Consider the following 15,604-nt stretch of genomic DNA (forward strand, 5'->3'; position numbering starts at 1 on the left):
AGCGGTATTATGGTACCTATAAAATTGGACTGAGATAGGAAAAATGTTTCATTCTGTTGAAAATGCATTATAAAGTATGTTTGTGAAAGGTAATATCCTGAGGGCCTTGGGGACTCATCCAGCTAAATGGAGAGACAACAGACAACTCAAGTGGTGAGTGGCCTGAAGCACGATAGATAAGGTGAGGGGGTCCTCAATCTGGCTGTCCAGCAGAGTCAGCTCCCCGAGGAGATGTCCTGATGCCACCCCCGATTCTGGTCAACTAGTCTGGGCTGGGGGCCGGCCATCAGTATTTTTCTGCAGCTCTCCAGGCAAGCTTTTGTTAAAATGTAGAACTCCAGGCCTTATCGTCAACCTGTTGATTCTAAATCCTCATTATGGTGCTAGATATGTTTTTCCACTAAATGAATGAGTGAACCAGCAATTGCTCCAATTTCTAGACACCCATGATTCCTAACTTGAGATAGTTATCCGTACTCTGCTGTCATATTTCAACAAGTGCTTTGGGGGCAGGACTGAGGCTTCGAGGGGCTGAGAAGAGAACTGCAATGTGGACGACTGCCCCCAAACACTGCCTCAAATCAGCCCTGCATGCGGGCCCTCCAACTCTGCTGGACTCCTGCAGCAGTCCCCCCTGCCAGGGACTCTACCCGCTGGCATTCTCTAGTTCTCCATCTCACTCAGCTCTGCAGTATTGGTGTTTGCCTGGTGGTCCACCCTGGGAAGTCCTCTTAGAGTCAGAGAATGGAGATTGCCCTCCTAGAGGGCACAGAAGACTTGTCTGGGCACAAGAGGCCTCTAGGGACTAGTGAGAGGCTACATGGAAAATGGGTTTGTTCAACCAATGACATAGCATGAAACATGCTGTCACAGAAAGAGCGGGAGCTCTGGAACCAGTCAGTTCCACATTCAGATCCAGCTCTGCCACCTCTGGGGAGGCTTTTCTGATTCTCTCATTTTTCTTCTCTTTACAATAGAGGTGAGAAAACCTCAGGAGTGGCTGTGAGCATTTAATGAGACAATTTGTGTGAAGAGCCTAATCAAGTATGTCACAAATAGTCAGTACCAATACGTGGAAGCTTGAGGATCAGTATTTGATAACTGGTACAGGCAACAGACGCTGTGGGGCTGTGCTGGCCGGGATGAGAAAGACCAGCCACATGTGGTTATTTAAATTCAAGTTCATTTCAAATTCAGTTTTTTGGTTACATGAGCCACAGACCAAGCGCTCAATACCGTCCATAGCTAGTGGTGACCCGACTGGACGGCATAGATAGGACCGTTGCCAACATCCCGGAAGTTCTATTCGACCGCACTGCTCTAGGGGTACCGAGTGCCGGATACCCTAGGACCCACCGAAAAGCTTTATGAGGAGTAGGATTCAAGTTGAACTTTGGAGGGTGGGTAAGCATTAGACATTCAGAGGGGAAAGAGGAAGCTCAAGCGCAGTTAGACGTGTGAAGAAAGACAAAGCACCCGCAGTCAGGTCCTTATTCCTCGTCACCACATCTCACACAGGCCCTCCACTATGATTTTTGAACAAGCAATTCTCATTTTTTTAAAAAGGATTTATTTATTTATTTATTTATACAAGCACTGAGTACAGTCAGAAGCATGGGAGGGTGAGAGGATTCACCAGAGCCAGAGCGGGGAACAGAACAGGCAGACTGACGAAGTACACTGCTGAGGGGAGCAGTGGGCACAGCAGAGAGGTCTGCATGCCATGTGGGACCCTCTGGCGCTGGCGGCCAGGGATCGAACCAGCGCTACAGAGGTTGCAGGCAGCTTCGCAGCCCAGCGCTCAACCACTGCGCCACCAGGGGAGGCCCCAATTCTCATTTTTGAATGGATAGAGGCTGTTTTATCTGCTTGTGTCGGGTCCCCGGAGGAGGGTGGCCTGGATGGCACCCCCTGCCCTGAGCCAGTCCTGTGTGTCCCAGAGGCAGGTGTGGGGCCTTGGGCAGTTCCAGTGACTAACAATCACCCTCTTCTTGCCTCTCCACCCCTTCCCCGGAAGCCCCTGTGGGGACCTGGCAGTTCCTCTGGAAGCTCCCCATCTAGTGCCATCTCAGGGCATGTGCCCGTCCAGATCAGCTGGCACTTTGCTAGAATCAGGCTCTCTGGGCTCCACGCCAGTCCTCTCGGTACCAGAGTGGGCCACAGCGCCCACTGCAGCAAGCCCAGGCCTCCTGGCAGAGCCTTCAAAGCCCTCTAGCTACCGGGCTTTCCAGCCATCTTCCCAGTCTCATCTCCTTGTTCACAAGCTTACCCCTCTCTGCAGGCTCTGTTCTGGAAGGCTTTGTCTCCTCCCTATGCTCTCTACCTGCCAAACCATCCCTCTTCTCCCGGGCACTCACCCATCCCCATCTTCACATGATGCAGTCCTCTCTTTTCTAGCCACACTGTGCTCAGCTTTCCAAATGTGGCTTAAAATGGGCAGAACAGGTCTAAAGCAGAGCTCTGAAACAGCGCTCCCAATGATATCCAGCCTCTCCTTTTGTCATTCTTCCAGAGCTCTGGAATGTTCTTCCAGTATATTCTTCCAGAACTCCCCCCACAGAATTTGTCTATGTGGGATCCCTTCAACGCCCGTGGGTCCAGTCTCATCTTAACTCACTCTCTCAGGGAGCAGGTATTTTCTAGCTGGCCCGACAAGCCAGCTGATGGGGTTGGACGTGGACTAGTTCAGATCAGTGGTTCTTGACCCTGCTGCACAATGGGATTCCCTGTGGACCTTTTTTTGAATTATTTTTTTTGAATTATTTTTTTTTTATGGAGGCATGTTTTATTTATTTGTTTGTTTTGTTTATACATGCACTGGGTACAGTCAGAAGCGCGGGAGGGTGAGAGAATTCACCAGAGCCAGAGCGGGGAGCAGAGCAGGCAGAAGGACCGAAGTACACTGCTGAGGGGAGCAGCGGGCGGCAGGAGAGGTCTGCGCGCCATGTGGGACCCTCCTCCGGTGGCCGGGGAGCAGCCGGGGATCGAACCGGCGCCGCAGAGGCCGCGGGCAGCTTCGCAACCCAGCGCTCAACCGCTGCGCCACCGGGGAGTCCCCCCTGTGGACCTTTTAAAAGATGTGACCGACCAGGCACCCTTCCATCAGGAAAGCCCTTCTGGCTGAGGCTGGACTGTCTTCCTTTCCCAACTCGGGTAATGTGAACAGACTACTTGCACTGGGGAGAGACCAGTGGTGGCGACATGAGAGAGTGGCTGAGACAGGGTTTTGGAGTGATACTGTGGCAGGTCAAATACCAGCTCTACCTGTCATGTGGATGTGGGCCAGCCTCTGAACTCAACTGTTCCCTTCTCTGTAAATGGGAACAACCACTCCAACTCCAACTCCTAGGGTTGATACTTACCAGGTACTTAGCACTGCAGCACAGGCATGTAGTAAGTGCTCAGTAAAAGCTCACTGTTTTTATTCCCTCTCTCCAACTTTCCCCTTAGTATCCTTTCTGAACACCTCTTCCCTCTCTGCTTCCCTTTATCAAAACCCCACTTTGGGACCTCCCTGGTGGCGCAAGGGGTTAAGACACAACCTATGAAGCTGACCACAGCCACTGCAGCACGAGTTCAATTCCAGGCCAGGGAGTTAACGCACACGGCTCAGCAGACCTCTCTTGACTTGCCCGCTGCTCTCCTTAGCAGTGTGTCTGCTTGTTCTGCTCCCCACTGTGTCTCTGGTGAATCCTCTCACCCTCCACACCTCTGGCCTATACCCCAGTTCTTGTATGCATAAATAAATAACTCTTAAAAAAAAACCCGCTTTGGGCCCAGGGTTGGGGAATGAAGCCCCAGGGAAGGATGTGAGGGTGTGGGAAATTTGGGGGACACACATGCCTAAAGGTGCCCGCTCTACTGCCTACTTCACCCATAGCTGGCATCTGTCCAAGGAAGAGGGTGAAGTGGGTGAGGGGCCAGATGGGAACCAAAAAGCTTCCCTTGACAATCTTCTGAGAGGCTACCCTTTTGTGCCCCCACCCCTGCCCCCGGCAATGCCAGGAATAAATGCTGAAGTGGGAGAGCTGCAGCTGCAGGAACACCACAGAGGAGCGGAGATCTCCCTCCCTTATCCTTTCCTGGCACAAAGGCATAGGTTTGTGACTGCAGCAGTGTTCCCCAGTGCCATCTGCCCTTTCTTCTGCATTTGCTTTAGCGCCTAGTAGAGCACCATAAACTGCTAAGTGTCAGGAAGAAGGTGGGACAGGGGAGGAGGCTGTGAGGGTTAGAGCAGACTGGAAGGGGTGGGCTACTATAATAACACGAGCAGTCCTAAGCTTCCCTCCGGAGAGGGGACGTGTACTTCAAAAGATAAGCATGAGGACAAATTTCATCTACTTCAACTTTTTCCCAGATCCAGCTCAGGAACCCAACAATTGGAGGTGAGCAGGAATGCAGGCCATGGACAAGCAGATATGCTTCTAGGGTCTCTCCTTGAGTCCCACAGTAGCCACCTTACCACTCACGTGGGGGGGGGTAGCTGTGGACTAATTTGCTGTCCCTAGTGGGTCCAAAGCGGCCTGTCTGGATTCCAGATTTGCTCACCTGACTGTGACATCCTCCCTGCCCCAGCTGGGTGGGCCCAGGCTGTTTGCTGTGTCTACCTCAGCCCTCTTACCTTTCTCTCCTCAAATGCCTTCCAATCTCCCCTGTCAATGAGTTCGGGTGCCACTGCTGGGAAGCTACCTGGAACTGCTCCAGCCTTCTCTGATCTAAACTTCTCTTTCTCTTAACTTCCAAAGCTTTTATTGTCCGTTTTGCAGATCACCTGTCCAATCACTATCTTGTGATGCTATCTTACATGCTACCTCGTGCATTATGTAAGCTTTAGTTCAGGTGTATTATCTTCCCACTGAAGCTATAAGCCCCCCGAGGCCATGGCTCCCGAAACGGATCCAGCAGCTGGAAGAGTGAGCACGCACGTTCTTTCAACCAGCACATAGTTAATGAGCAGCTGTGACATGCAGAGCTTGTGCTGGGCACTGGGCATTCAGTAGTGAATAAGACAGATACACTGAAAGCATCTACTGAATATCTGTTAAACAGGTGGGTAGATGGGTGGGTGGGTGGTTAAAAGGAAGAATGGCTGGGCTGATGGGGCAGTGAATGAGATCCATATTTGCAGCATTCTCTGTTCTATGTGACTGTAGAGAAAGAACTTGTTTCTTTACTTTCCTGCGATCCTGTAGCTTTTAAATGGAGGGCAGCCCCAGAACATTAGTCCTAAGTTAAGGGTAGGGAGATAGGACACTCAGAGAAGGGAAGATTATCTACTTAAAAGCATGCATTTGGTGATGCTGAGGCTGGAGGAGAGTGGGACCAACTCATCTAGGAGAGAAATCCTAGAGGATCCTATAGGATCTGTAGAATCTCAGGGCCTTCAGCCATTATCTGGGGCAGTTCAGATACCTCCTCAGAGAATCCTTGTCAGATATACGTGCCTTGCCTCGGTCAGGGGTAACCCCAGGGCCCAAAGTCCTATCCTAGTCAGTTTCTTCTACGTTACCTCCCACATCTAAGTAACATCCAAAGTAGAACCATGAGGCCTCTCTGGTGGCGCAGGGGGTTGAGATGTAACCTATGAGGCTATCTGCAGCCACTGCAGCACGAGTTCGATCCCCGGCCAGGGAGCTACCCACATGGTGCAGCAGACCTCTCCTGTCTCGCCCGCTGCTCCCCTCAGCAGTGTATTTCACTCAGTTTGCCTGTTTTGCTCCCCACTCTGTCTCTGGTGGATCCTCTCACCCCCACACCTCTGGCCTGTACCCCAGTTCTTGTATGCGTAAATAAATCAATCTTAAAAACAATAACAACAAAGTAGAACCAGCCTAGGTTTGGGCCAGGGCATTCTAACGTGCGGCATGTTCACTCACACCTGCCTTGTGCCCATCTGCTCCACCTCTAGATCAAAAGAGGAACTGGGGCAATTGGCAGAGCCTGGCTTCCCAGCTGTCTTCCCAGTTTGGAACTGAGGATCGGTGACCTCAGCCTGGACAAAGTCTAGGCGGGTGTAGGGTAGCCTAGGGAGAACCAGGGAAACACGCAGATGACCCCAGGGAGAGGAGACACGCACTTTCTTTGTTTTTAAAAAAGTACCCTTCCCTCTCACACAAGTATAGCCGCTCGACTGAGGTGCCTGGAAAAGCAGTTGGTGCTTGGCAATTAGAGGGGAGGGGGCTGAACCTAACAGCATCATCACCCATTGGGGGGCCCAGATGAGTTTCTCATTGAAGTCCAACCTTACCCTTAATCCAGCTCCTTGTTCATTTGAAAGCTCCCCTAAATGGATAAGAATTTTCTCCCTTTCAGTGTGGACGAAGCCAACCACCCTGAGTCAGAGGCCTTTCCAAGGTGGAGAGGGAGGGTGGGGGGCAGCAGGGGAGGGGCAGGACACCTGGGCATTGGTGAGGGGCAACAGGGAGGCAAGCAGTGGGCAGTGGCAGGTTCCTGTTTCAGGAATATAAATCTTATTTCTATGAATTAATGGAAAAAATAAACTACAATGTATAATGTCATTAAATGGAATCATAGGTGCTTCATTTGATCCTCAAACAGCCCATTCTCAGTGCACACAAGAGGAGCAAGCCCAGGGTGTGTCTCAGGAGAGAGCAAAGAGCTAGTGCAGAACCAGGTCCCAGGTCTTCTGACTCCCGGTCCAGTGCTCTTTCACTGAATATTGTCTTCACCGAACACTTGAGGGGAGAATTCATGCCTTAATCAGTGTGCCTCACAGCCCCCCAACTCAGCACTAAGTTAGCACAAAGCTAGTGTAACAGTGTGTGAGCCATAGAAATGGAGGGTCCAGGTTCCCTGCCCCACCCAAGGAAGGGTGGAGCTGACTGGGAGGAGAAGTTAAAAAATGATTGGGAAAAGGCTGGAAGGGCGAAGAAAAGGAAGGAAAGCTGAGAGCAGACCTAGAGGACAAATGCGAAGCAGAGACAGGTGAAGCACTGTGCTTGCTTCTTGGCCTTCTACCAGGGAATTGGGGGACTGGGAAGAAACACTTGGACGAGACAGAGACGTGGGTGAGAGGGGAGGCCGACAATGGGAGCCTTTATCTTGACTTGTACTTTTCTTTCCTTTTTTTTTTTAAAGATTTATTTATTTATACAAGAACTGGGGTACAGTTGGAGGCTGGTGAGAGAATTCACCAGAGACAGAGCGGGGAGCAGAACAGGCAAACGGACCGAAGACACTGCTGAGGGGAGCAGCGGGCAAGACAGGAGAGGCCTGCCGCACCATGTGGGTAGCTCCCTGGCCGGCCGGGAATCGAACCTGCACTGCAGAGGCTGCGGACAGCTTCACAGGGCAGCATTCAACCCGCTGCGCCACCCGGGAGGCCCTGACTTATACCTTCCTTCCAGACTCACCTGGCCCTTTTTGTCCCTTTCCTATGGGTCCCAATCAGTAGGTGCTTTAACTTGTGGCAAACTTTTGGGTTTCAGTAGCCCCACTTTGGGCTGACCCTGTTTGGCTGGACCCACGAGGGGATGGGTAACTTTAGGTGTTTAATTGGAAACTATTTTCTCTTCTCTCTGTTGCACACTAATTGTATTTAAGTTCTTTTCTATTGAAGAACGTCCGCATTAAGAGTATGTTTGTCTTTATGTGGTGGTTGGAGCCCATTTAGAGCAGGCAGGTTTGGGGGTACAGGGGTGCCCCTCATTTTGCCCACTAAACTCAGCACCCAATCCATGACCATGGAATGGCCTAGAAATGACATTTGGATGTTCCTGGTGAGACATCAACGGCAGGCGTGGGGATGCTCTGAGGGCTTGGGCAAAGGGACAGCGTGGAGGAGGGCGGGCCGAGCGGTGGGCAGAGCGGGAGGACACCACAGTGGGGCAGGCAGAGCTGCAGTGAGGAAGCGGTGGGCAGTGCAGCAGTGGGCAGGTGTCTCCTGCCCTTGGATTCACTCTGCTGGGCCAAGCAGCTGGTCAGAAATGAAAACAAACACCAGGGATACAGGTTCCTGCTGTTAACAGCTTTAAACCACCAGAGGAAAACTCCAAATAAATATAATTAGAAACTTGTAAAAATGTCCTCTCTGTAAACCTGCTCCCCAGGGTCTACCCTTGAAGCACCCCCCCCTTCTCCCACCCTCCCCCCCATACCGTGACACTCCACCCTCACCCAGAGATTCCTGAAACCCATTTCCTTAGTCTGGATCTTCCCTGCAGCCCAGCAGCGCCTGCCCAGGTCTTCAGCTGGTCACTGTCAGTGACCAGATGTGGAGCACCTCTGGACTGGCGCTCTGCGATCCAAACCCCACAGCTCTCAAGGGCTATAGTTACGGTCACAGGGAACACCATAGGTAAGAGTGAGGGGCTATAGTGCCCCTAGTTAGGGGTCATTAAGCCCGTGTGCAGGGCCAAATCAACAAGCCAGCACCTTGGTGTGAAAAGGGGAGATGTCTAGGTTAGGACAGGGTGCAGAGGGCTAGTTCCAGACCTGGGAAGAGATGGTGTGGGACCAGGGACTGGGGCCGCAGGGCCTATCCACAGTTCAGTGTGGACAGGCATTTCCAGCCCACTTCCCAGCATTGTTGGACACACACACAATCACACACACTTGTTCTCAGGGCCCGCTTCACGGGAATAGACCCCCACTTACAGACACAGTAGGAACTATGAAGCCTTTGGGGCCCCAGGAAACGGGTGTGGGAAGAAAGGAAGGCTAGCCAAGTGATACAGACTGGGGCAGGGCAGTGACGCAGGGCAGCGATGCAGGGTAGCCTGGGGAGGCCTGGCCGCAGGACTGAGGCTTGCTGTCTTTCTTTTGCCTTCAGCGGGAAGATTTCCCTGAGATGTGCAGAATCTGAGAGCTGAAAGGGACCCGGCTGATACTCTGGTCATTTTACAAGTGAGGAAGAGAATTTCCGTTTCTCCTGCAGAGGCCACCTTTACCTAAACCCGCTGGCACCTTGCTCCCCCGCACCCCACGATGCCATTTGGGGCTGGCAGTGTGGGCAAGGGAGGTGGAGAGCAGCCAGTCTGTTGATAAAGAGGCCAGTGCGGGGGAAGGGGGGGTCCTCATCTCCTTTCACCCCGGTAAACTAACTCCTCTGCCCTCCAAACACCCCTGGGTTGGCAGTTGTTCTACTTCTACCCACCAGGAACGACAGTGCCTCTGTTTCCAGACTTCTGCCTTATAACTGAGCCTGAGAAGCTGTCCCCAGGTCTGGGCCTCTTGCGGGCACTGCCAGACTCAGCAGCTCCACAGTTTCCAGCCCTGACAGGGACTCTTTCTTATAAGCGGCCACGCGCTAGGTGTACGGGACAGCAGGGGAGGTACAGACTCGGACACTCGGGCTTGGGCAAAGGGAGGGGGTGGGAGGGCAGGGTCTGGGGAGAGTTCAGGCAGCAATTTCCTTCACCTCCATCTCCTATAGAGGGTCTGAAGCCATCCCTTCCCCCACCCTCAGTTTGAGGCACTGGACCAAGCCATTCCACTTCTTCACTTCTCCAATGAAAACAAAACGCACATTGCCCGGCTTCCTTTTTCCTCTCACCGGAGCCTGGCGAGAGCGTGTGTGTGCACGCGCATGCACACACACACACACACACACACACGCGCGCGCGCACACACACACACTCTGAGTCATGCACATGCACGTTCACCAACCCCAGTGAATGCACACCTCACATTCCCAAACTCACACCCAGGGCCGGCTCCTTTTACAACAGGTCCCAGCCGCTCACATCTCAAACCGGTTCTCATGCTCTCGGATTCCTGAAGGTTTCAGAGAACAATTTCATTTAGGGGTTGCTCGTAACTTTTTTCTTTCTCTGCCTGCAGTCATTCTGGCCTCAGTGTCTTCTAGTGCCCTCTCTCGTATTCATCCTGCAGAGACTCACGGAGATGAGGGCTAAGAAGTGGAAAAGTTTCTGTACTGCCCCCGTCGCCCTAAGCTTCCCACCCCCCACTCCCATGGGGGGGGGTATGTCACTGAGAGGAGAGAGGTCAAAGGGATTCCTGAGGAATTTCTAAGCAGTCCTTTTCCACCCTCCTGGAAAAATGAGGGGGGGGGGTGGGCTTAGAGGGGGCTGATTGAAGATCAGGCTTCAAGAGCAGGGACTCCTCAGTGTGGCCTGGATGGGGCACTGGCAATAGCGGGGCCACCCTCACCCGCTGACATGGTTATGGTTTTCATTTCATATTTTAGAGGGAGGGGCTAGGAGGAACAGTCCCCTCACTGTAAGAGCTGGCCACAGGAGCCCAGGGAAGCGGGGAGGAGAGGAAACAGCCACATTAAAGAGGAAGAGAGGGGTGGGGGAGAGAGAGAGACACACACACATACACCCAGACAGAGACCGGGAGAGACGCACCGAGACAGAGAGACACTGTTTGCCGCCAGATGAACGCTCAGTCCCAGGGATGGTGTTACTTGGAAATACACGACTTTATCAAAATTCTGTCCCTAATGAGGAGAGAAAACAGCTAGGTAAACTAAACGTCCAGGCTGGCTCTCCCTGAGTCCGCCCTGGGGACAAGTTTCCCCAGGAGGCCTGGAGACCTTTTCATTCAGCTGTAACCTGAGCCCCTAAGAGAGGATTTTTAACCACTGCTGAGCGGGTCCCCCCCCCCCAAAAAAAAAAAAAGCAAAGCAAATTAATGCTTTTAAGTTAACAATTATCTTGGTTATCCAGTCTGTCTACTTTAACATACACAGACAGGCACTTGAAAGATACTCAAAACCATGTACCCTCATGCTCACTCACTCCCAGGCACAGAAGCCTACCCATCCACTCAACCACACACAGCTCTCAAAGACACTAAAGCGTATATTTGCACTTAGCAGCCTAGTCACAATAGACAGACGTGCAGTGTTGTCACCTATGGGTGACTGTGGTAAACCTCTCTCTCAGCTGCCTTCCTTGTCCCATCCAGTCCCCACCCCTGGCCCCCCTCAATTTCAAACCACTTTGGTTCTCCCTGGAGAAAAGGTACAGAGACCCAGATATCCCCAGCGGTATAGTAACTCAGTGCAAGACGCTTCAGGGGTTATTTGTGTTTTAAAGGCGAGCTAGAGCTTCATTTAAAAGCACGTGGCATTTAAGGCACACCATCTAGCACTGGTGATAACGGGGAGCTAGGGACACCCATGGCACTCTGTCTGTGGGTAACTTATGCTTCCTGCAGGTCTGGCTTGAGGGTTTGGGTTCAGAAACATCCCTCTAACCCAGCAGACCTGTTGTTAAGCAATCTTCTGCAAGCGGGGTTGACAAATGTCTTGAATAGCAGGGTCAAAGGAAAGAAGATGCAAAGCTAATTGCAGCCCAATTGTGGCTGGTGAATGAGATAAACAGTGGATAAAACTACTAGTCTGGAAGTTCCTCGAGGGCAAGGCCCTCCACCCGGGTTGCATTTCCCACAGCACCCAGTAGGGTGTCCAATGAAAGCGGGAGCCCTGGAGTACCTTGGGGAGATTGGGAGTCCTTCTGGCCTTGAAGAATGGACGGATGTCCCAGATTTGGGACCCTCAGCTTGACAGTACCTGTCCCATCTAGGCATCTGCCCCCAGAAGCCCCGCTGAATATACTGCTTGCTCCCCCTTCTGCCCCCAGCCCCCCAGTCTCACGAAGCCACCACAGACACTGGCTCCAACTTGAAAGACGCCCTTATCTTGTCTCTAGATTACTGCATGAAATCTGTTCCTTCCTTCAGACTAAACTCCCTAGCTAATTCCATGTTGTGAGTAAGTCAGCACACACTACAAAAGCCAGCTTTGTTTATGAAAACACAGGCAAATCCACAGTGGGAGTGGGGTTGCTCCCAGGCTGAGGGTGGCAGTGGTAGTGGACTGTCTGGAACCAGGACTGGAGAAAGGGAAGTCTGGAGTTGGGAGGGGCCGGGGTGGGGGCTGGTAGCTGACAGCTCAGGGTCTCCAGTGTTGGGTTCTGTGAAAGGACAGGTTAGAGGAGGTCAGGCTGAAGCAGCAGTGTTGGGGGAGAACAGGATGGCATTGACAGAGCACCTTCCTTTCAACAGAGTGGGAACCCCTTCGGTACACAGAGCAGCTTAAGAGCAGTGTGCGCAGGCTCTGGACACAGCGACCTGACTGCCAGACACTCAGGCTTCCCCAACTCCCAAGTTCAACTTTCCCTTCCCGCCAGCCACCTCTACACCCCAGCATGGCTTCGAGAACCCCTGGGACAATAGGCAGACTCATATCCTCCTGGGCAAGGCCTTGCCAGGAGGAATTTTCTTTTTGTACATATCAATCTCTTCCTGGGTGAGGACATGATGGGGGGAAGGGTGCAGCAAGAGGTCAAGGGGGGAGGGGAGGCTGTCCCCAAGAGAACTGTGGCCCACCAGTCTAGTTTCTGCCAGCGCAGCCTTGGGACTGGCCAGGCAATGCGCCCGGGGTCAGGGTTGGGGGTGGGAGGGCCTCCCTGTCTCTCTCTCTAATTCCTAGAGGGATCTGTCAGAGCTCCCTGGCCTGGAATTTTACTTTGTTATTTTAATGCAATTCTGACCTGGATTTAAATGGAATTGGAAACCAGAGGCCTTAATAAATAAATATTGTGATAAGAAATGAAAGCCATGCAAGACGAAAGGGATCGCACCCCACCCCTCCCAAAGAGGCAAGAAACGCGACATTCTCGCTGGGAGGCAGAGCTCTGCAATTCTCTCTTCTCCAGCCCCTCGCCCTGCAGCGAGAGACAAGGTGGTGCTTCCAGAAAAGATCCTATTTCCCCGTCCTATTTTCCCATTGATAAGACAACAACTTCAAAATTTCGATCTAACTCTGCCCGAGGGCTGCGGGTAGGGGGAGAAAGCGACATCGCACGGCCGAAGTTTTCCTCCGTCTCTGAACTGAAAGCCACGGCTCCAGGCGCCGGCAGCGTCTGAGAGGAGACTCGCACTCCTGGGGGACACGCAGTCTTTTGTCGCCGCCGGGGTGGCAGTGAAGTCGGGCAGGAATTCCGAGATGCGTGATCCCTTCTCCCCACGGCGTCCCCAAAACCCGACTCACCCCGCCGCCCCCGGCTCCTCAGCCTCCCGCCCCGGGCGCGGCGCCCAGAGGTCGGGACCCGGCGGGGGAGTCGGGCGCGCCGCGCCGGGTCCTGACAGCGGCACCTTCCCGGCACCTGCCCGGCCCCTCGGAAACCGCGCCGGGCGCCCGGCCCCGCGGCCCCGCGGCCCCTCCTCGCTTACCTTGCGCGGCTCTGCCGGGCTGGGCGGCGCGGGCGTGGACCAGCAGGACGAGCAGGCAGAGCCCGGGCACGCGCCCCGAGCCCATGGTCGCGGCGCCCCGCGGCCGGGCGGCCGGGGCGGGTCCCGCGGCGCGGGGAGGGCGGAGGCGGCCGGGCCCCCGCGCGCCGGAGGGGGAGGGGAGGGGCGCCCCGCCGGGGCCGGGCCGGGGGCTGCGGGCGCGGGGCGCGGGGCGCGGCGCCCTCGGCCAGAGGCTCTCGAGGCTGCGGGCTGGCCCCGGCCCGACGCCGGGAGAGCGAGCCCGGCGCCCGGCGCCCGACGGAAGGCAGCCCCCGCCCTGCCCGGCCCGGCTCTGCTCGCGGCGGCGGCGGGGCTGCGCGGCGCGATCCCACCCGACTCCGGCGTCGCCGGCGAGAGCTGCGGCCGGGGCGCGCGCAGAGCCCGGCCGGGACCTGGGAAAGGGGAGGGGAAACGCCGCGCCGCAAACACGCCCTTCTGCCTCTTTCTTCCTCTCCGCTCTCTCCGTCGCTTTTTCTTCGCCTTTCTCCTCCTCCTCTCTCCTCCTCTCCGCGCTCCTTCGCGTCCTCTCCCTCCTCCCCCGCCCTCCTCCACCTCCTTTCCGTGCCTTTTTTCTTTCAAATGGGGCCTCGGCGCGGCGGCCGCTCCCCCTGCGCGCCCGGGCGCGGCGCCCCCTCCCCAGGCTGCCGGGCCGCTGCCTGCAGGAATTTACAATCCGGCGCTGGGGGAGCGGGCCCGGTCTCCATGGAGACGGCTTCCCCGGGAGCAGGGAGGTCAGGCTCAGACCGCGCACAATCAATGGATCAATGCAAGCCCCGCTCGGCTCCAGACCAAACAGCGCCCGGCTCCGGCTCGTTCTCTCCCCGCGGAGAGAGTGGGGGAGCTGGGGTGCGCCCCCGCGCTCGCACGCGATGAGAGCCGTGCGACGCCGAGCTGCAGGCACACCTCCGCCAGCAGACAAAGAGGGAGCGGGTGTCTGGGCTGCTGGGGCGAACCGGGACGCACAGGCTCTCGGGCACGTCCACTGACACGACCCGACGCGCGGGGCACGGTCACACGGGACCTCCCCAAACTGAGAGCGCCTCCGACACCCGGTCGAGCAACACCCTGCTAATTCTTTACCCTCCACCATACCCCGCCCTCAGGATTCACCCCTCACTCCTAAGGCTGGGTCCACTTGAATCCTCCTGCTGCTGGAATTGCCAGCCTGAGGGCAGAGCCCTCGCAGCTGAGGCCCTGGAGGTAGCCGGCTGAGCCAGTGACTCAGGTAGACCTGGGCTCCCGTAGAAAACACTCAGCACAGGGCCACAGGCTAACCACGCGACCACGTCCATGTGTGCAGAGGTAAAGGCGAGCACGGCATGCTCCTCCAAGCCTGCCCTTAATGCTTCAAGATGTGATCCTGACCGCTCTTAACCCTTCATCTGTCCAAATGCAGGGACAGAAGAAAGAGAAACGGTTTGTTTGTTTGCTTGTTTTTTAAAAAAGATTTATTTTATGCATACAAGAGCTGGGGTACAGGCCAGAGGTGTGAGGGGGTGAGAGGATTCACCAGAGACAGAGTGGGGAGCAGAACAGGCAGACTGATTGAAATACACTGCTGAGGGGAGCAGTGGGCGAGTCAGAGGAGGTCTGCTGCGCCATGTGGGTCACCTCCCTGGCTAGAGTTAGAACTTGTGCTGCAGAGGCTGCAAACAGTTTTATAGGTTGCGTCTTAACCACTTGCACCACCAGGGAAGCCCCTGTTTGCTTGTTTTTTAAATAGGGACAAAGTGTGCCAGAAGAGCAGTATCCCTGGACCACAAACACCTCCTTTTGATGCATTTACAGCCTCTGGAAGGAAGAACCTTTTGAAGGGTGATGAGAGCTTTCTAGGAGTATGGGGCAGCAGTCACGCTGAGACCATGCCAGGCCCCAGGCAGTGTCTTATGCTTCAGAGTCCACTTTCTGCAGGGACTAGAGCTCAAAGTCTTCATATTACCTAGAAAGAAGGAACAACGACCAGGATCTCCTTGAAAAAACTCACTTCTGAGCCCCTTGGTACTGACTGTTCACATCAGCTGAGGTGACAGATGAGCTTTGGCAGAGGACTCCCTAGATCCCAGGAAGAATAAGAAGCCTTCCCTTCTCCAGGGATTGAGTGGAAATATAGGAGAGTGGAAATAGACTAGGGCACTTGGGTTTATTTGTCCCGGCTCTGTTTTAGGATGAAATTACCTTTGAATAAATTGCATGTCAATGGGCCTCAGTGCCCTTGTCTAGAAAACGAGTGGATAAGTTCGGCGGTAGAAAGGGGACAGTGCCTTTCTGAAGCCTGTGGGAGGAGGTCTTAGGACCCCTTGCACAGTGTGAGAGGTCATGGTTGGGAGGAGACCCATAGATCATGGGGATGGCTGCCGGTCCCATGGAGGGGAGACTGCAGAGA

At 54.5% G+C, this 15,604-nt stretch overlaps 1 protein-coding gene across 2 annotated transcripts in view; it reads right to left on the reverse strand.

Annotated features, from left to right (window-relative positions):
- Positions 1-13,249, reverse strand: part of SCUBE3 (signal peptide, CUB domain and EGF like domain containing 3) — a gene marked incomplete at both ends in the record, with an annotated part of 34,987 nt that extends 21,738 nt beyond the window's left edge. For both annotated transcript variants that reach the window (XM_084228885.1, XM_084228884.1), the window contains one exon: positions 13,165-13,249. In XM_084228885.1, the coding sequence (XP_084085011.1) occupies positions 13,165-13,249 (85 nt within the window). The remainder of the gene's footprint in view (positions 1-13,164) is intronic.
- Positions 13,250-15,604: the final 2,355 nt, after the last annotated feature.

The sequence above is a fragment of the Talpa europaea genome (genome assembly GCF_964194135.1).
Source record: "Talpa europaea genome assembly, chromosome: 2".
NCBI lineage: Eukaryota > Metazoa > Chordata > Mammalia > Eulipotyphla > Talpidae > Talpa > Talpa europaea.